This window comes from Amphiura filiformis, chromosome 16 (assembly GCF_039555335.1).
Source record: "Amphiura filiformis chromosome 16, Afil_fr2py, whole genome shotgun sequence".
Taxonomy (NCBI): domain Eukaryota; kingdom Metazoa; phylum Echinodermata; class Ophiuroidea; order Amphilepidida; family Amphiuridae; genus Amphiura; species Amphiura filiformis.
Window position 1 is genome coordinate 36,142,741 of NC_092643.1, and position 26,152 is coordinate 36,168,892.

The following is a 26,152-nucleotide window of genomic DNA, read 5'->3' on the forward strand; positions in this document are numbered from 1 at the left end:
TACAGCACCTAAATCCTTGATTTTTCCAGGGTATGTTAGTTAAAGTACATTAACAAAGCGTCTTGCACTAGAATATTTGTGAATATAATTAAATACCGCTTCTGTTTAGAGCATGTCTCTAAAGAGAGGCGGAAAAATCTTGGTCATTAGGGGCCTTTAATCCAAGCGGTAGGTATTTTACATGGAGCTTATTGTACCTGCGTAGGCAGCCACCTGTCAGCCATCTGTACCGCATGCGGTAAACGCTACATCTAAAATGGGCTTTACACGAAGTCTTAAAGTAAGGCTTAACACAAGGATCTGTTGTAACCCCATTAGGACCTCCATTGTATTCCAGACACATACAAGATATCATCAGTGCAGATGGACTTGACTGTATGATATACACCGACGACACCCAGGTCTTCAGCTTCCGAGAGACCAGCCCAACAATTCAAAGACAGGTTATCGTTTGGTAAAGTTGTTTTGAGCCCACCCACCTTGTATCAAATTTGAGTTAATTTATCACTAAAACACTAACCATTTTCGTCAAATCTTACCCCCAGTCGTGTTTCCCCATTGCCCGCCAAAAGCTCCACTGCGGCTGGTAGTGACGTACGTGCGCAGTAGTGAACTGCACGCGTAAGAAAGGTTTGTTTTTTAACATACAATTATTGACTATAAATATATTATATATTATATTCTTACCTACTGCACCAATTACTGTAACAGTAAATGGACAGGTTATCGTGCCACCGGCTGCATCAGTGACCCTTGCCTCGACCGTTGTTGAACCAATGGGAAAGAAAGAATTTTGATTACGTGTGTACGTGAAAGTGTACCCTGGAGTACCCCCACTTGCAGTTGCTGCGTCGAAGTTTACAAAGTCACCATTTTGTCCTTGTGGAGCTGTAACCGGTTGGGGATTTGGACATTGGATGGCTAGTGGTGCTGTCGTGAAATAAAATGAAATTAATGTTATTTTGACATAATTGATGTCCCAGAATAATTAGAAACCGTCAATAGTTATTATTTTCAAATTTGAAAACTATTAATGTCATTTCTATTAGTAAATTTGTTTTTGGATCCAACTTCTACGTAGGCACTACTTCTGCTTTCGTATAAAATTTACATTTTTAAATTGGACCTTCCTTATTGAAATACACAATATCTTATAGAAGTTGCTGTTTTTCAAGTTTCACAGCAACGATCTGATAATCTCTGGCCATGTTCAACACAAAATGATTTTGAAACGTTGTGTACTTTCATTTTCAAGACAGTGGGATCGACATCAAACTCTACGTAAATAATAACCTTATGATGTAACTTTCACGCACCCTTCCAAATTAGTGATGAATGTAACTCGAAGATGCATCATATATTCCATAACATTTGAAAGTTTGTCTTAAACCCGTTTTGAAGGTATTTAAGGGTAGATGAGGTTGGTCGATTTTCATTATCTAAATCAATATATTATTTTATTGTTGTGAATGAGTTATGTACGGTTTACAAAAGTGTTGTTGTTTCAGCCCTCTCTACAACATAACTCAAGAACCAAATGACCTACAAAAGTATAGCTGTGATATTTTAATTCTTCTACACACTCGCTATGAAATGATCGATGTAATTTTTGCCAAAGCCCAATATCATTCGCAAGATGCGGTAAACTACCAAATCAATAGAGTTTAAAATAGTTGCTAACCTTAAAAGCTTTTCTTTAGCTCATCATCGGTTGAACTTTTGCCTTGTGAATTTTCCTTCGTACCATGCATGATATCAGTTATTGCATTTTTGATATAAGTGTACCAAGTGATATATTGTGCTAAATTATTTCATTGGTCTTCATATTTTGTATGTTCCTTTGCTTTATAATTGTATTTCCAAGTCCAAGATATAATTTAGAAGATAAAAATCCGATTGGTTTGCATACAAACTTTTCTTTTTCTTCCGAAATGGCTATCTTTTAAGCATAATTATGACAGAATCATTGCTGAATTGGATAGGAAAAAACATACTATTAGCATCTTTTTGAATCTCTTGAAGCCATTTGATACCATAGATCATAACATTCCTTTATCATGTTTATCTAAACTCTTCCTTTATGGTATCCGCGGAATTGGCTTCGAGTGATTTAAAAGTTATCCTGCAAATATCATGAAATATGTATTTTAGATATTAATGATATAATTCATACTAGCAATTTTTCACTTTTATACGCCGATGACATCAGTATACTTGCTTCCCATAAGGATATAAGGGGGCACGTGGAAAATTTTAGACATTGTCTACAATTGTATTATATCAATCAAAGTATTGATGATAAGTACATAAAAGTATAACGTTTTAGAAAGGATATGATGCATGGCATCCAAATAGTACGGGAGATTTCAGCAAAAATGAGCAGTTTTTGAGATAAGTGCCTAATGTGATTTTCCATGCCTACCATAACAATACAATTAAATTTGCGTAATCTATTGCAGTGTATCAATTTGGATGCAGTTGGCGCACTGTGTAGACCTACGTGGTATAGTCCACATATCGTTATCTATTTTAAATTGCATTTAAAAGGTTTAAGGTCAGCAATTTATCATTTCCGTGTGGGACATCGCCATTTCGTATCTAGCTATGGGCGCCATAACCCCTATAATAATAATAATGAATACCAAAATTTTAAAGACTAGTTTGCGTATGACGTCCTATCAACCAAACGATAGGTAAATGGACTTACAACGTGCCACAAAATTAATGTGAGTATATAATCTAACTCAGGTGTTTTGCTTAACATGGATATATCTCTAGACACTCTCGCATCCTGTTTTGTTCAGGACCCGTGGTTTTATTTTATAGAATCCGCGCCTAATGAGATCAACGACAATCAGACAATTGAACGGTGAAGTGGTCATATCGAGGGTTCAGAACCAGAAAGCCGCAACTCGCTATGACCACCTCTCACAAAAAGAGCATAAAGTTGGCTCCGTGCTTTGGTTTTTAAAAATCAACATTTCCTCCACAATGTCTTTTGTTTTCTATTGATTTTTTGTCATGATTAATGAACTGTATTTTTTACAGTTCCTTAGCGACTTTATGCTCATTTTGTGGGAACAAGTGATTCTGAGTTGAGGCTTTAGGCTGAGTTCACATAGAAGTATACGGTATATGGTATTCGCTATATGAAATATGCTCATTCGATCAGGCTGAGTTCATATAGGAGTATACTATGTGAACTCAGCCTGATCGAATGAGCGTATTTTGTATAGCGAATAGCGAGTATGTCAGTTTACCCATTTTCTTCGTCTTACTAGTATCAAATGCTTGTAACTTTACTTCTTGAGGTCACATTGCATTCAATGAGGTGTCATAATGTGCAGAATTAGATAGTGCATCTATTAAAAAAATGAATTTACCCACATATGGTTTAGGTTTTTAACATTAGGACGGTATACGCTGCACTAAAATCGAACACGCACGATTCCCACTAGTAAGTATACTATACTATACGCAGGTATACGGCCTTTTCGATACTATGAAATTACCTTGCTCGATTTAAGCTATACGCGTGCACCTGCAAAGCGTGCATCGTATACCCGAATAGTATACTTCTATGCGATCGTAGCCTTATGTGACCCGGTACTATGAAATTGCATTGCTCGATTTGAGCTATACGCGTGCACCTGCAAAACGTGCACCGTATACCCGAATAGTATACTTCTATGTGATCGCAGCCTTATGGCTCTCAACCATCGATATGGTGCTGTTACCTCGTATATGCATACACGTTTCTAAAGAGCAGTTCACATGTTTCTGAACTTTGAAAGAGCATAAAACTAATGATTACCTCCTGTAACAACGTAGTTGTATGTACAAGTCACACTATTTCCATTTGTATCTGTCACAGCTAAAGTTACCGCATTACTTCCTACTTGGAATCCCTGAAGAAAGTGTGATGTTGCCTGATTGAACTGGAATGTACCAATTGTTTGGCCGTTATAGGTGTATGTATAGGTCACATCATCTGTTGGGAAGTTGAAAGTGGGACGATCAAAACGCTGAACGCTTGTGTCGAACTTCCAGGATTTGGGCATGCAACACCTGTAAATAGAAAATAGAAAATAGAAAACTAGGTGTAATTTAATAAATAAAATAAAATAAATAAATAATAATAATAATAATAATAATAATAATAATAATAATAATAATAATAATAATAATAATAATAATAATAATAATAATAATACTAATAATAATAATAATAATAATAATAATAATAATAATAATAATAATAATAATAATAATAATAACAATAATAATAATAATAATAATAATAATAATAATAATAATAATAATAATAACAATAATAATAATAATAATTGAAAGTCTCATGCCAAAGAATGTCTTGCAAAAAGATTCACAAAGGTGTCCGTAGCAAGCTAAATGTTCTTCAAGTACTTGCATGCATATTGCTATAATAGGATATTTAGCTACATGTTTTGAACGTGAACGTGTAGCGGCTTCTTAAGTTTTATCTTAACATGATTTAACATGTATTTTACCAATAATTTTGTGTTTCAATTTGATTTTCAAATAGCAGTTTATCCTGACTATGAAAAAGACGGCTTTTTTTCCATTATAAATGTTCACGTCGACACATAGCGGAATATCGCTATTTTTGATGGAATGAGGTATAGATGTGTTGTAAACGTTCAGAGAATGTTTGGCAAAGAAATCACAACAGTGTTTTGTTATTATGGTTAAGGGTAGACGAGGTATTGTTGATCGAAGCAACCTAAAAATCTATTTTCATTATCTATATATTATTGAAAAATAGCACGTTGATGTTTTGCAAAAGTTCATTCTGCAAATCATAAACTTTGCAAACTTGCTGAATTTATTGTTGTTAATGAGTTATGTACGTTTTACAAAAGTGTTGTTGTTTCAGCCCTCTTTACAACGTAACTCAAGAACCGCAACACCTATAAAAGTATATCTGTGATATTTTAATTCTTCTACACACTCGCTATGAATTGAGCAATACAGTTTTTGCCAAAGCTCACTACCATTTGTAAGATGCTGTGAACTACCAAATCACAACAGTTTAAAATAATGAATAACCTTAAATCCGGAGTGTGTAGTCTGACAATGTGTAGATACCTAATAGCAACAAGATACTCACATAGTCTGAAATACGTAAATGTGCAGCTTGCCGTATTACCAAGATTATCAGTTGCAGTGGCCGTTACTGTATTGGATCCACATGACAGAATATTCAAAGAATGCGTTTGTTGTGTAGATTGAAATGTCGCCAAGAATTGGTTGTTAACTGCTGGGATTACATTGAAATTACTGTATCTATATGTCACTTGAACATTAGCATTGTTGGGGAAACTCGAGAGTGATGGACTGTTGAAGCTGACTAGAGCCGCGGAGTTTGGTGACAAAGGATTGAGACGATTTTGAACGAAAGCGTTGGTAGGATCCGGACAGGCTACCGCTGCTGGTGCTGAAAGTAAAAAGTCATAGTTATATTTAATCATTTTGCCAAACTTGACTTATAGTTTTAAATTCACAAGTTGACATACAAATTACTAATGGGTGCAATGCAAAACTTATCAATATGGAAATCAAAAGATACTTTAATATATAGTACTAACACCAGTGGACACTGAGATCGAGTACTATGTAGATCCATATCGACTTACAGCGTCTGGTGTCTATGGCGCCGAATAGCCCAACAGCGCTACACGTGTCCAATATTGAGGCTAACGATGTCCAAGAGTAAATGGGATGAAAGCATCCTCCCTTGGTAAGCATGGTAAACAATCAAATGTTGTGAGAAATATGAATAGTAAAACACATCGAGACAACTGTGCCCGGCACAGTGAGTGGGGTAAAATATGATTTTTACAAAATCAATCTCATATTTGACCATTTCAGCTTCAGTCATCGAGCTTCGAGCAAATTTGTTCCGAATTAAACCCTATTTAACCATTTACAGCTGCAATATGGCAAATTTGTTTGCGCGCTTCAGGTACATTTGTACCATCCAAAGAACCAGGGGCAATTATGTCGATTTTCATTATCTAAATCAATATATTATTTTATTGTAGTTAATGAGTTATGTACGTTTTACAAATGTGTTATTGTTTCAGCCCTCTTTACAACATAACTTAAGGGCCTACAAAAGTATAGCTGTGATATTTGAATTCTTCTACAAACTCGCTATGAAATGATCAATGCAATTTTTGCCAAAGCTCACTACCATTCACAAGATGCTACCAAATCGCAACAGTTTAAAATAGTTGATAACCTTAAAAGCTCTTCTTTAGCTTATCATCAGTTGAACTTTTGCCATGATGAATTTTCCTTCGTACCATGCATGATATCAGTCAATTACATTTTTGATATATATTTATATACAAGTGTACCAAGTAATATATTGTGCTAAATGTTTTTATTGGCCTTCATATGTTGCATGTTCACTTTACCAAACAGGGGGATATGTGATTTTATTTTCCTGATAGGGGGTCAGGTAAAATTGAACAATTATCCACTATGATTATGATTCACTACAATATTTACCTCATATTTGGCCATTTAGCTTCAATATGGCAACATCATTGTGCGCTTCACACGCATTTGTACCATAAACTTAATCTGTCTCCAAATGGTGCTAGATTCACATAATACTTCAAGACATTTTTCCAACCCCTTCCCCAAAGTTCCCCTCATGTCAAAAAGAAATCTATGCCGCTGTTCATCAGCATCACTTGAGATTAGCAATAGGCCAGGGTGGCAAGTCAGTCCCCTCCCCTTCTCAGTCAACAGATGTATTGTGACCAAACTTACGATTGGCATCTTCCTTTTGGACAAATTAACCCCATTTTGGCCCATTTGGTATCAAAATGCCAAATTGCCGTGCGCTGCGCGCATTTATCTCAGGAAAACCATTCTGTGAGTAGATTTGCGAGACGTACCCTTGTAAACTGTTAAATTTCACAAGTACCTATACTCATGATAACTGAATATGCTATTGATGGGTACGTATTTGGGGGGAGGGGTTGTGTAACTCAATTTTGAAATCCTCCCGCCCCTATAAATAATGAACGGTCCCTAATTCAAAAGCTAAAAATCAGATTGGTTGCCATACAAACTTTTCTTTTTCTTCCGAAATCTTTTAAGCATATGACAGAATCATTGCTATCATTGGATATACTCTTAGCATCTTCTTGAATGGAATCTCTTGAAGTCATTTGATACCATAGATCATTGCATTCCTTATCTAAACTCTTCCTTGGTATCCGCGGAATAGGCTTCGAGTGGTTCAGAAGTTATCCTGCAAATATTTATTTTATGTATTAATGATATTAATTTTTCACTTTTATACGCCAATGACATCAGTTAACTTGCTTCCAATAAGGATATAAGGAGGGTACGCAGGATCACTCAACATGGAACATTTTAGACACTGTTTTGTATTGTATCAATAAAGGTACATAAAAGTAGAAAGGACATGGTGTATGGAATCCAAATAGTACGGGAGATTTCTGCAAAAATGAGCAGTTTTCGAGACAAGTGTCTAATGTGATTTTCCATGCCATTGTTTTTTGTCCACCATAACAACTTATTCCCTAAATTTTCAAATCGATGAAAATTGCATATTTGTGTTCTAAAGACACAAAACTAAAAACAGTTTTCTCAAATTTAAGAATTAGGATCTTATACTCTTGTTATACCTTAACTCTCTTCACGCGGGTGTCGACCGCAGACGACAAGTTTCATTTTTTGTTTTAATTCAAAATTTCAGAAATGTAAATTTTCATGACCATATTTGGAATCAGCATGAAAATGCATTAAAATGAGTACAAACAAGCCTAGTAATGGTTCAGTAGTTCTTAAGGGTTTTCCGTCGTCACCCGATTCGACTCGACTATTGCGCCTCTTTTCAACGCGTGCGTACTCCGCACTCCGCTCGGCGTTGCGTTGCAGACATCGCAGAGAACGATGCGTGTTGTGCGTGTCAATGCTATTTTTGCGCACCGGCGATAACCAGGGCCACAAAATAAAGAAAACAATGTTTGCTGAGCGCAAGAAAAGTGGCCGCTTAAATATACCATGTAGGCCTGCAAACCAAATTTTGCCAGCGTGCTTCCACTTCCACTGGAGGGTACGCAGGATCACTCAACATGGAACATTTTAGACACTGTTTTGTATTGTATCAATAAAGGTACATAAAAGTAGAAAGGACATGGTGTATGGAATCCAAATAGTACGGGAGATTTCTGCAAAATGAGCAGTTTTCGAGACAAGTGTCTAATGTGATTTTCCATGCCATTGTTTTTTGTCCACCATAACAACTTATTCCCTAAATTTTCAAATCGATGAAAATTGCATATTTGTGTTCTAAAGACACAAAACTAAAAACAGTTTTCTCAAATTTAAGAATTAGGATCTTATACTCTTGTTATACCTTAACTCTCTTCACGCGGGTGTCGACCGCAGACGACAAGTTTCATTTTTTTGTTTTAATTCAAAAATTTCAGAAATGTAAATTTTCATGACCATATTTGGAATCAGCATGAAAAATGCATTAAAATGAGTACAAACAAGCCTAGTAATGGTTCAGTAGTTCTTAAGGGTTTTCCGTCGTCACCCGATTCGACTCGACTATTGCGCCTCTTTTCAACGCGTGCGTACTCCGCACTCCGCTCGGCGTTGCGTTGCGTTGCAGACATCGCAGAGAACGATGCGTGTTGTGCGTGTCAATTCTATTTTTGCGCACCGGCGATAACCAGGGCCACAAAATAAAGAAAACAATGTTTGCTGAGCGCAAGAAAAGTGGCCGCTTAAATATACCATGTAGGCCTGCAAACCAAATTTTGCCAGCGTGCTTCGACTGATAACGGACCTAGACCCCTCCCCAAAGTAGGCTTACGACAGTAGGGTCCAATGGTATGAAGTTATAGGCCTACCCAACAAACACAGAATCAAGTTTTTTTTAAACATTGGGCCTAAACGAGTGTTGGATAAATTGGTTAATTCGTTTTAATAATATTTTGGCCTAAATGTTGGGTAACCACTACCGTAATATTATAGGCCTATTAAAGGTTATACGTTTGTAGAACGTTTCATAATGAAACGCACCACACGGCAAGTTTATAATCCAACATTTAAATCTGTAAAGCATTTTGTGTTATAGGGTAAAGACCTAGGCCTACTACGTGCACTGAATTCATAATGCATGCGATATAGACAACACCATCAAAACTATTCAATATCAAAAAAATGTGTCATACATTTACAAAATAATATCATAGCCTAATAGGCCAAACGTTTTTCTACACCTATATAGGCAACCCAGTGTTTAACTTTGCTTTAATTGAACTGCTTTGTGATATGAATCCTCCTCGAGATAATTCCATATTATAGTTTTTGTGACCAAAAAAGTTTCCTCTCGGTAAATGGCACTAAGCATGCTAAGTAGGCCTATGCCTATAATAATTGTAGGCCTATTATAGTCAAACACTTCCGGCCATGGTGTCAAACGCTTCGCTTTAACATGTTTAATAAATCCTCTTTTTGGTCGATCGAGTCAGGTGAACATGGTGAAAGCTGAAAATTCCTCACTTTGTGTAACTTACTAACTTGATAACTCTTTGGTCCAAGATCTTTGCAGATTGCAGAATGGGAGTCTTTCTTACACCCGTTTATGACCAAAATACACCAAATTAGTAAGAATATTAAGGCATGAAATCTTAATAATCGACACCATTAGAATAATTGTTCCTATTATGGTAACTTCTTAGGTAACTTTTTTTACAGTGAAAACTTTCCTGCGTAAACAGACAATTCCTTTTTTGTGGCCATATGCGTAAACGAACGCTTATCCGGCATCAGATCGCGCGTGTATACCAGCGCGTTGGTACGCACCAAAATATCCATGTACGCAATTAACTACGCATGGTGTCACAGAAAAAATGCATTTTTGACCTATTTTGGTCAATTTACGCGAAAACAAGGTCCGGTAATTGAGACCTGATTTGTTCACCAATAATCGGAAACATAGCCTACTACCCTATTTACAGCTTGCAATATGAAATTATTTAAATGTCGGTAAGTATTTAATTTTAATTGTATTTATTTATTTATCAATTCATCTTATTTTCCTTTTTAAATAAACACGCGCAATTTATGTTGAACTGAAAGTGTTTGAGGGCAGTTGAGTGAGCAAAATGCTGTAGAATAGTTAGTTTGAATAAAATACTCATCCGTGATGTGCAACATCGTTTTTGTTGTGTTTTCTAAGAATGTACTTTTCTTCAAAACCATTAGAGGTAAAGACACGATTTTTTCACCAATAATAGGAAACATACTATCCTGTTAAAGCTTACAAACACAAATTATTTAAATGTCGGTAAGTATTTTATTTTTATTTTTGAAGTTGGGTACAGCTCATTTTAAATCACCCTGTATGTTATTAATCAGGATGAACGCACTCAGATGAACTCGAAATACGGATATTTAATTAAGTATTCGATAAATGCTCATAAAAAGTTTGATATAATTAGTGACAGTAAAAATAAAGTATACGTTATCCTTTGTTATTAAATGCAACATGTCTTGGCATATAATTATAATAGCGCACTTCAATGCTGAACAATTTGATTTGGAATCTACCAGTTTATTGATCGCGAAAGCTCGAGTAAAAAATCAACTATGTCCGTTACACACTTTGTCAATCATACTTGTTTATCCAGTTTAACCGCAAGCACTAAGCATGGAAGGACAAGATGCGCTAGACGTACATCCATGCAGTAAGTTAAACCAGAGTTAAAGGCAGAGTCATTTATAGATGCATTACATCATGGCCAATTTTAGTAGGAAAATCGACAATTTCTCCATAGACACCCGTGTTAAGTACTAGTATGTTAACCTTAATCTTAAGTAAGTAGTCCACTTGGGAAGGTAACATACAGAGGGAGTACGGTGACTGAAAAGATCCGATGTGAAAATCTATCAATTGCAAACAAATTAATACAAATCAGAGTTTTATGCTAAAATGTAATAGCCAGAGTATGCACATCAAATCAAAGTTATTTGATTAAAATGTGATTATTGGCTCTTTGTGTTGGTTAAAGCGAATACAAATTTGGTACATCGGAAACTGTCTGAAAAGAAACGCTAAGTTTTATTTAAAAGGTTGCCCCACATCTATGTGGCAATCATTGTAGATTTATTTCTGAAAATGATTAAATTGCTTTATTTTTGTTTAAATAATTTAATCAATATCTAATGCTTGCAGATAGTACAGTTTTACTGGGTATCGTGTCCTCAACCCCCTGGCGGTCTCGCGAAAATAGTAGGCTCACGTTCTCCAGTTCACCGAGGAGACCAATAGATTCCACCAGATCCCTCAAGACCAGTATATATTATACTTTTCTTTTTAAAATGGATTACGTACTTTTCGTCAGTAAATAACTTACACAATAAGCACATTATAAAAGACCAATGAAGTATTGTGCATAAGGATAATGAAACATAGCAAGCGGAAACAATAAAGCAATATTCCTCTTTAATAAAACGTTAGATTTCATTGTCAGATGTCTCTCCTTTGCATTTTGAGCAGACAAATGAGATAATTTCAGGGCCGATATCGCCAATGCGTATAATTCCGTCGGGCGTAATTTCATTCGGTCTTCTTGATGAGTTTCTGAGCATTGTCTGTCGTCTTAATGTGTTATGAACAACGCGTACGCATTCGACTAATGTTTCGTCGTGTTATATCAGAAAATATCAGATTTTGTCACAAATACAGCACCTAAATCCTTGATTTTTCCAGGGTATGTTAGTTAAAGTACATTAACAAAGCGTCTTGCATTAGAATATTTGTGAATATAATTAAATACCGCTTCTGTTTAGAGCATGTCTCTAAAGAGAGGCGGAAAAAATCTTGGTCATTAGGGGACCTTTAATCCAAGCGGTAGGTATTTTACATGGAGCTTATTGTACCTGCGTAGGCAGCCACCTGTCAGCCATCTGTACCGCATGCGGTAAACGCTACATCTAAAATGGGCTTTACACGAAGTCTTAAAGTAAGGCTTAACACAAGGATCTGTTGTAACCCCATTAGGACCTCCATTGTATTCCAGACACATACAAGATATCATCAGTGCAGATGGACTTGACTGTATGATATACACCGACGACACCCAGGTCTTCAGCTTCCGAGAGACCAGCCCAACAATTCAAAGACAGGTTATCGTTTGGTAAAGTTGTTTTGAGCCCACCCACCTTGTATCAAATTTGAGTTAATTTATCACTAAAACACTAACCATTTTCGTCAAATCTTACCCCCAGTCGTGTTTCCCCATTGCCCGCCAAAAGCTCCACTGCGGCTGGTAGTGACGTACGTGCGCAGTAGTGAACTGCACGCGTAAGAAAGGTTTGTTTTTTAACATACAATTATTGACTATAAATATATTATATATTATATTCTTACCTACTGCACCAATTACTGTAACAGTAAATGGACAGGTTATCGTGCCACCGGCTGCATCAGTGACCCTTGCCTCGACCGTTGTTGAACCAATGGGAAAGAAAGAATTTTGATTACGTGTGTACGTGAAAGTGTACCCTGGAGTGCCACCACTTGCAGTTGCTGCGTCGAAGTTTACAAAGTCACCATTTTGTCCTTGTGGAGCTGTAACCGGTTGGGGATTTGGACATTGGATGGCTAGTGGTGCTGTCGTGAAATAAAATGAAATTAATGTTATTTTGACATAATTGATGTCCCAGAATAATTAGAAACCGTCAATAGTTATTATTTTCAAATTTGAAAACTATTAATGTCATTTCTATTAGTAAATTTGTTTTTTTTTTCAACTTCTACGTAGGCACTACTTCTGCTTTCGTATAAAATTTACATTTTAAATTGGACCTTCCTTATTGAAATACACAATATCTTATAGAAGTTGCTGTTTTCAAGTTTCACAGCAACGATCTGATAATCTCTGGCCATGTTCAACACAAAATGATTTTGAAACGTTGTGTACTTTCATTTTCAAGACAGTGGGATCGACATCAAACTCTACGTAAATAATAACCTTATGATGTAACTTTCACGCACCCTTCCAAATTAGTGATGAATGTAACTCGAAGATGCATCATATATTCCATAACATTTGAAAGTTTGTCTTAAACCCGTTTTGAAGGTATTTAAGGGTAGATGAGGTTGGTCGATTTTCATTATCTAAATCAATATATTATTTTATTGTTGTGAATGAGTTATGTACGGTTTACAAAAGTGTTGTTGTTTCAGCCCTCTCTACAACATAACTCAAGAACCAAATGACCTACAAAAGTATAGCTGTGATATTTTAATTCTTCTACACACTCGCTATGAAATGATCGATGTAATTTTTGCCAAAGCCCAATATCATTCGCAAGATGCGGTAAACTACCAAATCAATAGAGTTTAAAATAGTTGCTAACCTTAAAAGCTTTTCTTTAGCTCATCATCGGTTGAACTTTTGCCTTGTGAATTTTCCTTCGTACCATGCATGATATCAGTTATTGCATTTTTGATATAAGTGTACCAAGTGATATATTGTGCTAAATTATTTCATTGGTCTTCATATTTTGTATGTTCCTTTGCTTTATAATTGTATTTCCAAGTCCAAGATATAATTTAGAAGATAAAAATCCGATTGGTTTGCATACAAACTTTTCTTTTTCTTCCGAAATGGCTATCTTTTAAGCATAATTATGACAGAATCATTGCTGAATTGGATAGGAAAAAACATACTATTAGCATCTTTTTGAATCTCTTGAAGCCATTTGATACCATAGATCATAACATTCCTTTATCATGTTTATCTAAACTCTTCCTTTATGGTATCCGCGGAATTGGCTTCGAGTGATTTAAAAGTTATCCTGCAAATATCATGAAATATGTATTTTAGATATTAATGATATAATTCATACTAGCAATTTTTCACTTTTATACGCCGATGACATCAGTATACTTGCTTCCCATAAGGATATAAGGGGGCACGTGGAAAATTTTAGACATTGTCTACAATTGTATTATATCAATCAAAGTATTGATGATAAGTACATAAAAGTATAACGTTTTAGAAAGGATATGATGCATGGCATCCAAATAGTACGGGAGATTTCAGCAAAAATGAGCAGTTTTTGAGATAAGTGCCTAATGTGATTTTCCATGCCTACCATAACAATACAATTAAATTTGCGTAATCTATTGCAGTGTATCAATTTGGATGCAGTTGGCGCACTGTGTAGACCTACGTGGTATAGTCCACATATCGTTATCTATTTTTAAATTGCATTTAAAAGGTTTAAGGTCAGCAATTTATCATTTCCGTGTGGGACATCGCCATTTCGTATCTAGGTATGGGCGTCATAACCCCTATAATAATAATAATAATAATAATAATAATGAAGACCAAAATTTTAAAGACTAGTTTGCGTATGACGTCCTATCAACCAAACGATAGGTAAATGGACTTACAACGTGCCACAAAATTAATGTGAGTATATAATCTAACTCAGGTGTTTTGCTTAGCATGGATATATCTCGAGACACCCTCGCATCCTGAATCGCGACCCGTATTTCTTTTAGAATACGCGTCTAATGATAAACGACAATTCAGAACTAGAAAGCCGTAACTCACTATGAGCGTGTTTATAGTGAATATACCGCATTTTGAGTATACCGTATACGATAATCCTTGTATATGTACCGATACCCTTGCTGTTTATAGTGAGACACAGTTACCGCACAAATTATATACCAACCAACATTATCGTACATTTGCAATGACCCCGAGGTCACACAGGGAATGTGTAAATATTGTGGCGCGAGCTATAAACAGCCCATTCAACAATATGATCATGGCGGCAAACATGTAGCTTCTGTTTTGATAACTATTGGGGCTGCGAATCGTTCCGAATGTCTTGCGCGCATTCTACGCATCATGAAGAAGCTCCTACTTTTTATACTGGTGTGTTTTTATACACGATTTATACTGGTGTGTTTATAGTGCAAATATCTCGCGACAATATCCTTCGGTTGAGAAGGATATCGATGTACCGTACATACATATACTGCTAGTGTTTATAGTGGGCAAGTATCCGGATAATTTGTGACCGGATATAAATTATACCGCAATGTACCGCACATCTGCTCCCACTATAAACACGCTGAATGACCATCTCTCACAAAATGAGCATAAAGTTAGCTCCGTGCCTTGGTCTTAAAAAATCAACATTTCCTCCACAATGTCTTTTGTTTTCTATTGATTTGTCATATTTAATGGACTGTATCTGCTACAGTTTCCTAGCGACATTATACTCATTTTGTGGGAGCAGGTGATTGTGAGTTGAGGCATTATGGCTCTCAACCATCGATATGGTGCTGTTACCTTGTATATGCATACACGTTTCTAAACTTTGTGAAAGTGCAGTTCACATGTTTCTGAACTTTGAAAGATCATAAAACTAATGATTACCTCCTGTAACAATGTAGTTGTATGTACAAGTCACACTATTTCCATTTGTATCTGTCACAGCTAAAGTTACCGCATTACTTCCTACTTGGAATCCCTGAAGAAAGTGTGTCGTAGCCTGATTGAACTGGAATGTACCAATTGTTTGACCGTTTAAGGTGTATGCATAGGTTACCACAGCACCTGTTGGGAAGTTGACAGTGGGACGAGTGAAACTGGTTGATGTTTGTGTCGAACTTATAGGATTTGGGCAGACAACACCTGTAAATAGAAAATAGAAAACGTGGTTTAATTTAATAAATAAATAAATAAATAAATAAATAAATAAATAAATAAATAAATAAATAAATAAATAAATAAATAAATAAATGAATGAATAAATAAATAAATGAATAAATAAATAAATAAATAAATAAATAAATAAATAATAATAATAATAATAATAATTGAAAGTCTCATGCCAAAGAATGTCTTGCAAAAAAGATTCACAAAGGTGTCCGTAGCAAGCTAAATGTTCTTCAAGTACTTGCATGCATATTGCTATAATAGGGATATTTAGCTACATGTTTTGAACGTGAACGTGTAGCGGCTTCTTAAGTTTTATCTTAACATGTTTTAACCGGGGGTGTTTTAACATGTATTTTACCAATATAATTATTGTTATGTGTTTCAATTTGATGAAAGGACGGCTTCTTTTTTCCATTGTAAATGTTCACATCGTCACATATAGCGAAATATCGCTATTTTTAATGGAATGGGGTGTAGATGTGTTGTAAACGTTCAGAGAATGTTTGGCAAAGAAATCACAACAGTGTTTTGTTATTATGGTTAAATCCGGAGGAAATCTATACTTTAGTGTGTAGTCTGACAATATGTGTAGATACCTAATAGCAGCAAGATACTCACATAGTCTGAAGTACGTAAATGTACAGGTTGCCGTATTACCAAGATTATCAGTTGCAGTGATCGTTACTGTATTGGATCCACATGACAGATTGTTCAAAGAATGCGTTTGTTGTGTAGATTGAAATGTCGCCAAGAGTTGGTTGTTAATTTGTGGGAATACATCGAAATTGCTGTATCTATATGCCAGCTGAACGTTAGCATTGTTGGGGAAACTCGAGAGTGATGGACTGTTGAAGCTGACTAGAGCCGCGGAGTTTGGTGACAAAGGATTGAGACGATTTTGAACGAAAGCGTTGGTAGGATCCGGACAGGCTACCGCTGCTGGTGCTGAAAGTAAAAAGTCAAAGTTGACATACAAATTACTAATGGGTGCAATGCAAAACTTATCAATATGGAAATCAAAAGATACTTTAATATATAGTACTAACACCAGTGGACACTGAGATCGAGTACTATGTAGATCCATATCGACTTACAGCGTCTGGTGTCTATGGCGCCGAATAGCCCAACAGCGCTACACGTGTCCAATATTGAGGCTAACGATGTCCAAGAGTAAATGGGATGAAAGCATCCTCCCTTGGTAAGCATGGTAAACAATCAAATGTTGTGAGAAATATGAATAGTAAAACACATCGAGACAACTGTGCCCGGCACAGTGAGTGGGGTAAAATATGATTTTTTTTTTTCAATCTCATATTTGACCATTTCAGCTTCAGTCATCGAGCTTCGAGCAAATTTGTTCCGAATTAAACCCTATTTAACCATTTACAGCTGCAATATGGCAAATTTGTTTGCGCGCTTCAGGTACATTTGTACCATCCAAAGAACCAGGGGCAATTATGTCGATTTTCATTATCTAAATCAATATATTATTATATTGTAGTTAATGAGTTATGTACGTTTTACAAATGTGTTATTGTTTCAGCCCTCTTTACAACATAACTTAAGGGCCTACAAAAGTATAGCTGTGATATTTGAATTCTTCTACAAACTCGCTATGAAATGATCAATGCAATTTTTGCCAAAGCTCACTACCATTCACAAGATGCTACCAAATCGCAACAGTTTAAAATAGTTGATAACCTTAAAAGCTCTTCTTTAGCTTATCATCAGTTGAACTTTTGCCATGATGAATTTTCCTTCGTACCATGCATGATATCAGTCAATTACATTTTTGATATATATTTATATACAAGTGTACCAAGTAATATATTGTGCTAAATGTTTTTATTGGCCTTCATATGTTGCATGTTCACTTTACCAAACAGGGGGGATATGTGATTTTATTTTCCTGATAGGGGGTCAGGTAAAATTGAACAATTATCCACTATGATTATGATTCACTACAATATTTACCTCATATTTGGCCATTTAGCTTCAATATGGCAACATCATTGTGCGCTTCACACGCATTTGTACCATAAACTTAATCTGTCTCCAAATGGTGCTAGATTCACATAATACTTCAAGACATTTTTCCAACCCCTTCCCCAAAGTTCCCCTCATGTCAAAAAAGAAATCTATGCCGCTGTTCATCAGCATCACTTGAGATTAGCAATAGGCCAGGGTGGCAAGTCAGTCCCCTCCCCTTCTCAGTCAACAGATGTATTGTGACCAAACTTACGATTGGCATCTTCCTTTTGGACAAATTAACCCCATTTTGGCCCATTTGGTATCAAAATGCCAATTGCCGTGTGCTGCGCGCATTTATCTCAGGAAAACCATTCTGTGAGTAGATTTGCGAGACGTACCCTTGTAAACTGTTAAATTTCACAAGTACCTATACTCATGATAACTGAATATGCTATTGATGGGTACGTATTTGGGGGAGGGGGTGTGTAACTCAATTTTGAAATCCTCCCGCCCCTATAAATAAGGGACGGTCCCTAATTCAAAAGCTAAAAATCAGATTGGTTGCCATACAAACTTTTCTTTTCTTCCGAAATCTTTTAAGCATATGACAGAATCATTGCTATCATTGGATATACTCTTAGCATCTTCTTGAATGGAATCTCTTGAAGTCATTTGATACCATAGATCATTGCATTCCTTATCTAAACTCTTCCTTGGTATCCGCGGAATAGGCTTCGAGTGGTTCAGAAGTTATCCTGCAAATATTTATTTTATGTATTAATGATATTAATTTTTCACTTTTATACGCCAATGACATCAGTTAACTTGCTTCCAATAAGGATATAAGGAGGGTACGCAGGATCACTCAACATGGAACATTTTAGACACTGTTTTGTATTGTATCAATAAAGGTACATAAAAGTAGAAAGGACATGGTGTATGGAATCCAAATAGTACGGGAGATTTCTGCAAAAATGAGCAGTTTTCGAGACAAGTGTCTAATGTGATTTTCCATGCCATTGTTTTTGTCCACCATAACAACTTATTCCCTAAATTTTCAAATCGATGAAAATTGCATATTTGTGTTCTAAAGACACAAAACTAAAAACAGTTTTCTCAAATTTAAGAATTAGGATCTTATACTCTTGTTATACCTTAACTCTCTTCACGCGGGTGTCGACCGCAGACGACAAGTTTCATTTTTTTTTTTAATTTAAAAATAAAAGAAATGTAAATTTTCATGACCATATTTGGAAAAAGCAAGAAAAATGCATTAAAATGAGTACAAACAAGCCTAGTAATGGTTCAGTAGTTCTTAAGATAACTCTTGATATTTTGAGGAAATATTTCAACACTTGGAAGTTTTTCCGTTGAAGCGCATGGCTAGCACGCAGAGTATTAAGATATCCAAACCAGTAAAGTATTACTTCAAAGGCACTTTAACACATCTGATCTGCATCAGTATCTTAATACTAATTATAGAGAGTTTGTCCGTCTGTCCGCGCGCTATCGCGTGCGCGCGGAGCTATCGCGTGCTCGCAGAGCGCGTGCGCGGAGTATCAACGGGGGTGTGCGTGGAGTACCGACGGGCGCATTGCGGGTATCGGAAAGCATTACAGTGACTAATTTACAGGTGCATCTCATCGGACCAGAACCAGGTAAGGCCTATAGCCCATTATATTGATCACTAAGAGACGCAGGCCTATATCATAGTAGTTTAAAAGGTCAGGGCGGGTATATGGGTAACGGGTGTTTGGTAATTAGAGATAGGCCTATATTATGAGAACCACCCAACCCGAGAACCGCGAAATCTAGTTCTTAATAATCCTGTACGTTAGATTTGCATTCCAAAAAAAAACCAATTTGTAGCTTGCTGTTTTTACTATTCGTAAAACCTTAAAAACTGGTGCTTTGAATGCACTTTTGAACAAACATCGAAGCGTTACATGCTTAATAAGTATATGTAGGCTGGCATCCCCTGCCTACACACACATTTCCACGTGACTTCCTTTGATAATATGAAATATCTTATGCCATTTCTGCAATCGTTTTCCTAGGAGGAGCTATCAATGTCACTGTCAATGGATTACGGGAAGAAATCATAAATGTATTTCAAATGCTTCTATGCTTCTATGCTTTAATTGCGTGCTTTCGTGTAAATAAGCCAAATAGGCATTGGAAGTTTGCAATGCATTGTAGGACAATTTTTGCAGTTTTGGGACACTTTGTCCTTTGACCTTTCAGAAAATTCAGAAATATTGGGTTTTTGTACGTACAAAATATAATCTAAAATGTTTTACAACAATTAAAACAAATACAAAAAATATCAGTATTTTATGAATTAATTATTTAGTATTTTTAATGACCAACATTACGACAATAATAAGAAAATTAATAATAATTATGGACATTTATCGATATGTCAGAGGTCAAATTGTCCCAAAACTGCTCTCAAAAAGAGAGTTAGAATGGCGATTGGCCTTATTGAACTTACACAATAAGCACATTATAAAAGACCATAAAGTATTGCACATAAGGATAATGAAACATAGCAAGCGGAAACAATAAAGTAATATTGTAACATTTCCATAAAAAATAGATTGGTATTTTTTTAACCAAATGTGAGATTTCATTGTCAGATGTCTCCCCTTTGCATTTTGAGCAGACAAATGAGATTCAGCAGCTAAATTTTTGATTTTTCCAGGGTATGTTAGTTAAAGTACTTTAAAAAAGCGTCTTGCACTACAATCGCATTTGACAAAATGGTCGTCACCCTTGTGACGACCATTGGTTACGTTAACGAAAATGAAGTGGGCCAAAAAGTGGACCAAAAACAGCTTTTGGCCCACTTCTCTTTGTTAAACGTAACCAACAAATTCTTGTGCCAAAAAGAATTTTTTATTAATTTTTCAAAACCAGATAAAAATATCTAGGAGCAATTTTTTTTTTTAAATTTTGACCAACTAAAAATGGTCAAAAAATGCGTACTTTTCAAAAACAAACCTGAAAAAAAAAAAGCCCAAATTTTAAATATTTTTGGTGAAGTTGGTCCAAATTAAAAAAAAAAAAAACGGCTCCTAGATATTTTTATCTAGTTTTTAAAATTAATAAGAAAAAAAAAACTCTTTTGGCCCAAGTTTTTTTGGTTACATTTAACGAAAGAGAAGTGGGCTAAAAAGCCGTTTATTTTTTGAATTTTGGTCCAAGAATGAGCATAGTTGTAGTCCTTGCCCCTAAAATATACATATCTTGTTTGTCACCAATGCGCTATAATTTTTGAGAAAAATGCAAAAATAGGCACAAAATTGGCCAAGGGTGTAGTACACCCTCTACTTTGAAAATGACTATGTGAATTGGGCGTCACAGAGTGTCATCGCCCCGATATCTTCATGGCAGAAATCGCCATGGTAGGTTGAATCCACAGCCACGCATGGCCATTTTGTTCCGACCTTTGAGGCGCATAATGAGCCGAGGGATATGACTAAGGCTACTGACAATAGCCTGGTAATTGACTTCTCTGTGTGTGAGTAAGCTTGTATACACCATTGAGGTCAATGGTCATCGACTTTTATACTGCCTCTACGGGAGTAGTGAGTGCAGCTAGCCTACGCGCTGTAGTCCATACAGGACCAACGCAATATAAAATCAGAATTTTGGTCAGTTTTTGAGTTCAAGACGCACGCTTCTTTCTCAATACTCAAGCTCATCACATATGTTCAAGTGCAAGTATCTAAATACGGCTTCTTCAGAACAAAAAAATTACGGGAGATATTCATGATTTTCTACCCCGGTATCCAAAGATTTATCGTCTGAATATCAAATCGTGCATAGCACATTCACGTGTATCGATCCCGGGAATTTATTTTAGTATCTCTGCTGTACGAAGTAATTATTAGCCAGGCGATGTCGGTGTACGTCACTCAAGGCAAATAGTGTACCTCCAGATAATTTTACCGGCATTCCTATCACCGGCAAACTTCGATTCAAAGTGAGTTGTTGTATGCTTTCAGCGTTCTGCGTGTAACGCATTGTACCAACAATGACTCGTGCTAGGAGTATTTTTTTTAGTTTTGCTAAAATAATGTAAAATCAGTCGGTTTGAGGCCCAAATTTATAGATTTCGACTGAAATTGTTAATATATTGATAATATTTTACTGTCATTTTAGCATCCTGAAAAAGAAATGAAAAACAACAAAAATCCCAACCGACCAGCTGTCCGCCCATAAACAACGTTGTTGTTTTATTACGTCGCACGCACTATCTGTTCAAACCTTTGTAACCCTCAAAGTTGCCGAAAAACGCCAGCGGTACACTCTATGAGCGACGAAACAAAATGGCGGATTTACCACTCTTTAATAAAAACAATGTTTATACTAATTCCTGAAAGTACACAAAAAAAATGATGTCTTAACTGTACCTTGCACGATGCATGATACTGTATGTTGTTGTCCTACAACAAAGAAATTGGTGTCATGAGCAGACTGCAACTTGCAAGTTATAGTGCAAGGTACAGCCCCTCCGTTAGAAGTGAGTGCATGGTAGTATCAGCTCTTTTATCAATTTTATTGGGGGTTGGGATGTCAATTAGGGTCAAAAATTTGAAAACAAACAAATACAAGGACGACAATGGGTAAGAGTGGCATATTTTGGGAGTTGACCCACCCCACGCCCCAAACTTTGCTGCAACAACCACCTCTCAGTGTGCCAAAAACTATGCCTAAATGCTGTAAATGGTGAACTTACCAGTACGCACGGCTCGAAATGTGCACAATGCTCGTTCATTTCCATCAGTGATCATAATTTCAACAGGCGTAGTACCGACCGGGAAACCCGTCAGAGTATGGATGCCATCATTCGCTTGTAGAACTTCTGTCCTACCAAGATACATGTAAGTTACCTGAGAAATACCTAGCCCTTCCGGTATTTCAAGCGTCATCATCGGATCTCTGATCTCTATCGTTCCGTCTGGTCCCACTTGTGGGTTTGATGGACAGGTGAGTGCAATACCTATCAAAAAGAAAAACAAACAAAGAAATATTAAAATACAAAACTATTATTATTAATTTTTTTTCATTATCTTTATTACATTTATTTATTTATTTATTTATTTATTTATTTATTTCAATTCAAAGTAGTTCAATTCAATTCAAAGCAGTTTATTCACATATGCTTTTCCATCTTACATAGCAACAACAATAATAGAAAATGAATAATAAATAATACAGTATAATACAAAATTAATCTTAAATCAATATTAATTTACAAGGGTCATACAAAAAGTTCAACATCCATCATCACATCTATGTTATCTTATGTGCCAGGATATTGAAATTACCCATGATAATCATGTATAATTTATACTCGGTAAAGCTTGCAAGGTGAAAACAGGAAATAGAGGTAAAAATTGCATTTTGAGGTTTTTTAATAATTTAAAAATGTACAATCTTAGCTATCGAATGCTTTTTATTTCATTAAAATCCGATTTGGGGTTTGGAAATGCTGCTTGATTGAAATGAAATACACGCAGGCGAAATTGTCATTTTCCTTTCCTTTTACATGCGTTGAATTTCTTATGTATTTTATTGTTTTCGGGAGTTGATTTTGATCACTTTTTGATCAATTAAACTAAGTTAAGGTGAATCTGCAATTCTATATAAGTTAAGGTACATTTGACCAGATTTTTTTCGCAGTTTTTAGTGATTAACAATTATTTAAAACATTTTGACAATTTTTAATTGATAAATTAATTAATTTAACCCAATTCTTAAAATTCAGTGTTTCTAGACTTTAAATGTCGTTTTCGCGTTGTTTTAACCTTGCGCGCAGCTTTTTTCAACTTCTGTATATCACAGCTCAATGAAATTTGGCATGTATGTAGAGGTTACATACCTTCAAACTCAAAACCTTCTAAATTTTGCTCAATTTTGGGAAAAAAGTGATTTTTGTCAAAGTTTTGGGGGGGAAAATGAGTAAGTTGAATTTTAAAGACCTCGTTACCCTAATTAATATTATTTTTTTTTTTTTTTAAAGCTTTCCATTTGAGTTTAAAGGTATATATACCATGTAATTATACCAAATTTCATGAATTTCTGATAGTTGCAAGTAAAGAAAAAACTGCGCGCAATCTGAGATCCCTAAAATCCAAGATGGCCGCCGTTTCTATGACAACCGTATGCGCAGAATTTTTCTTTCACCCATTTTTCAAATTGGTTTCAGCTGAGTATCATTGTGACCAAATATGGAAGTACCGACATTTACACAACGTGATATTGGTAATCTACAGTGTTTTTATTAATGATAATCATCATGATCCTGTGATATTATTGATTCAAGTAAGAGATCTAAGAGAGTATTTTTCTCAGTACCATATTAAAATCAGAAGTTCCACTCTCCGTGTATTTCCGAAGATATCATCAAAAAACTGCCTAATTAGTCTCAAAGTTACCCACCTTTAAACATTGGCTACAAAATGTATTTGTTTAAAATGTGACTTTTGGTCATTTAGATGTATTTGGTACGTTGGAAACGGTCTGAAAAGAAAGGCTAACTTTGGTTAAAATGGTTGCTCACATCTATGTAGAAATCACCACAGATTTATTTCTGAAAATAATTAAATTGCTTTATTTCTGTTTAAATAATTTAATCAATATCTAATGCTTGCAGGCAGTACATAGTTAGTTTTTCTGGGTATCGTGTCTTTTGCACAACAAAACCGATACATGTTCAGAATAGCCTTCATATCAAGGTTGTTGACTTTGATCGGGTGAGTACTTGTTGGCTCAAGTCATATCACTGTCATATTAATTGTTGAAATTAAATATGCACAGTTTTAGTATTTTGTAAGTATATACAAGTTTATTAACAAACTGTTTTGTTTTGAAGTCCCAAGGCATGTCAGGGGGCTCAAATAGGAATAAAATATTTATCCGAGTAAGACGTTAGACAACCGTATCTTAAAACATTTTTATGGAGATTATCCAAAGCTACAATATGATGCTTAATAAACCTTCGGCTTCAGTTTTTAAAAGTGTTCGACAATCGACATACCAATCTGTATTTCCTTAGGCAACATCTCTAAACAACCATAATCAAATTATTGTCAAATAACTGTGTTTATAGTGAATATACCGCATTTTGAGCATACCGTATACGATAATCCTTGTATAATACCGATACCCTTGCTGTTTATAGTGAGACATTGAGCGTGTTTATAGTGGGAGCAGATGTGCGGTACATTGCGGTACAATTTCTACCCGGTTAGAGATTATCCGGATACTTGCCCACTATAAACACGAGCAGTATATGTATGTACGGTACATCGATATCCATCTCAACCGAAGGATATTGTGGCGAGATATTCCCACTATAAACACACCAGTATAAATTGTGTGCGGTATTACCGGAAGTAGGAGATTCTTCATGATGCGTTGAATGCGCGCAGGACATTCGGAACGATTCTCACCCAAAATTATCAAAACAGAAGCTACATGTTTACCGCCATAATCATATTGTTGAATGGGCTGTTTATTATAGCTCGCGCCACAATATTTACACATTCCTCGTGTGACCTCGGGGTCATTGCAAATGTACGATAACGTTAGTTGGTATATAATTTGTGCGGTAACTGTGAGCGTGTTTATAGTGAATATACCGCATTTTGAGTATACCGTACACGATAATCCTTGTATATGTACCGATACTCTTGCTGTTTATAGTGGGACACAGTTACCGCACAAATTATATACCAACTATCATTATCGTACATTTGCAATGACCCCGAGGTCACACGGGGAATGTGTAAATATTGTGGCGCGAGCAATAAACAGCCCATTCAACAATATGATCATGGCGGTGAACATGTAGCTTCTGTTTTGATAACTCTTTGGGATGAGAATCGTTCCGTATGTCCTGCGCGCATCCTACGCATCATGAAGAAGCTCCCACTTCCGGTAATACAGCACACAATTTATACTGGTGTGTTTATAGTGGGAATATCTCGCCACAATATCCTTCGGTTTAGAAGGATATCGATGTACCGTACATACATTATACTGCTGGTGTTTATAGTGGGCAAGTATCCGGATAATCTCTAACCGGGTAGAAATTGTACCGCAATGTACCGCACATCTGCTCCCACTATAAACACGCTCAATGTCTCACTATAAACAGCAAGGGTATCGGTATTATACAAGGATTATCGTATACGGTATGCTCAAAATGCGGTATATTCACTATAAACACGCTCTGTGTCAGTCTCAACTCTGTACCATGTAATCGTTACATTAGGACCCACAACATGCTCATCTGTCAAGGACACTGTTCTTTAAACCCAATACATTTGTACATTTATTGAATGACCTTTGACAATTTGGGTACGAAAACTCATACT

At 35.8% G+C, this 26,152-nt stretch overlaps 1 protein-coding gene across 9 annotated transcripts in view; it reads right to left on the bottom strand.

The window, feature by feature from the left end:
- The window catches only part of LOC140135932 (uncharacterized), a 304,873-nt gene that overhangs the window by 87,291 nt on the left and 191,430 nt on the right, over window positions 1-26,152 (bottom strand). For 2 of the 9 annotated variants that reach the window (XM_072157624.1, XM_072157623.1), the window contains exons 2-6: window positions 22,507-22,770; window positions 16,410-16,736; window positions 15,507-15,764; window positions 12,473-12,715; window positions 688-930 (exon numbers count right to left, since the gene is read on the bottom strand). The exons of the other annotated variants lie outside the window; for them this stretch is intronic. In XM_072157624.1, coding sequence (XP_072013725.1) covers window positions 688-930; window positions 12,473-12,715; window positions 15,507-15,764; window positions 16,410-16,736; window positions 22,507-22,770 — 1,335 coding nt within the window. The remainder of the gene's footprint in view (window positions 1-687; window positions 931-12,472; window positions 12,716-15,506; window positions 15,765-16,409; window positions 16,737-22,506; window positions 22,771-26,152) is intronic. 9 annotated transcript variants of the gene reach the window in all.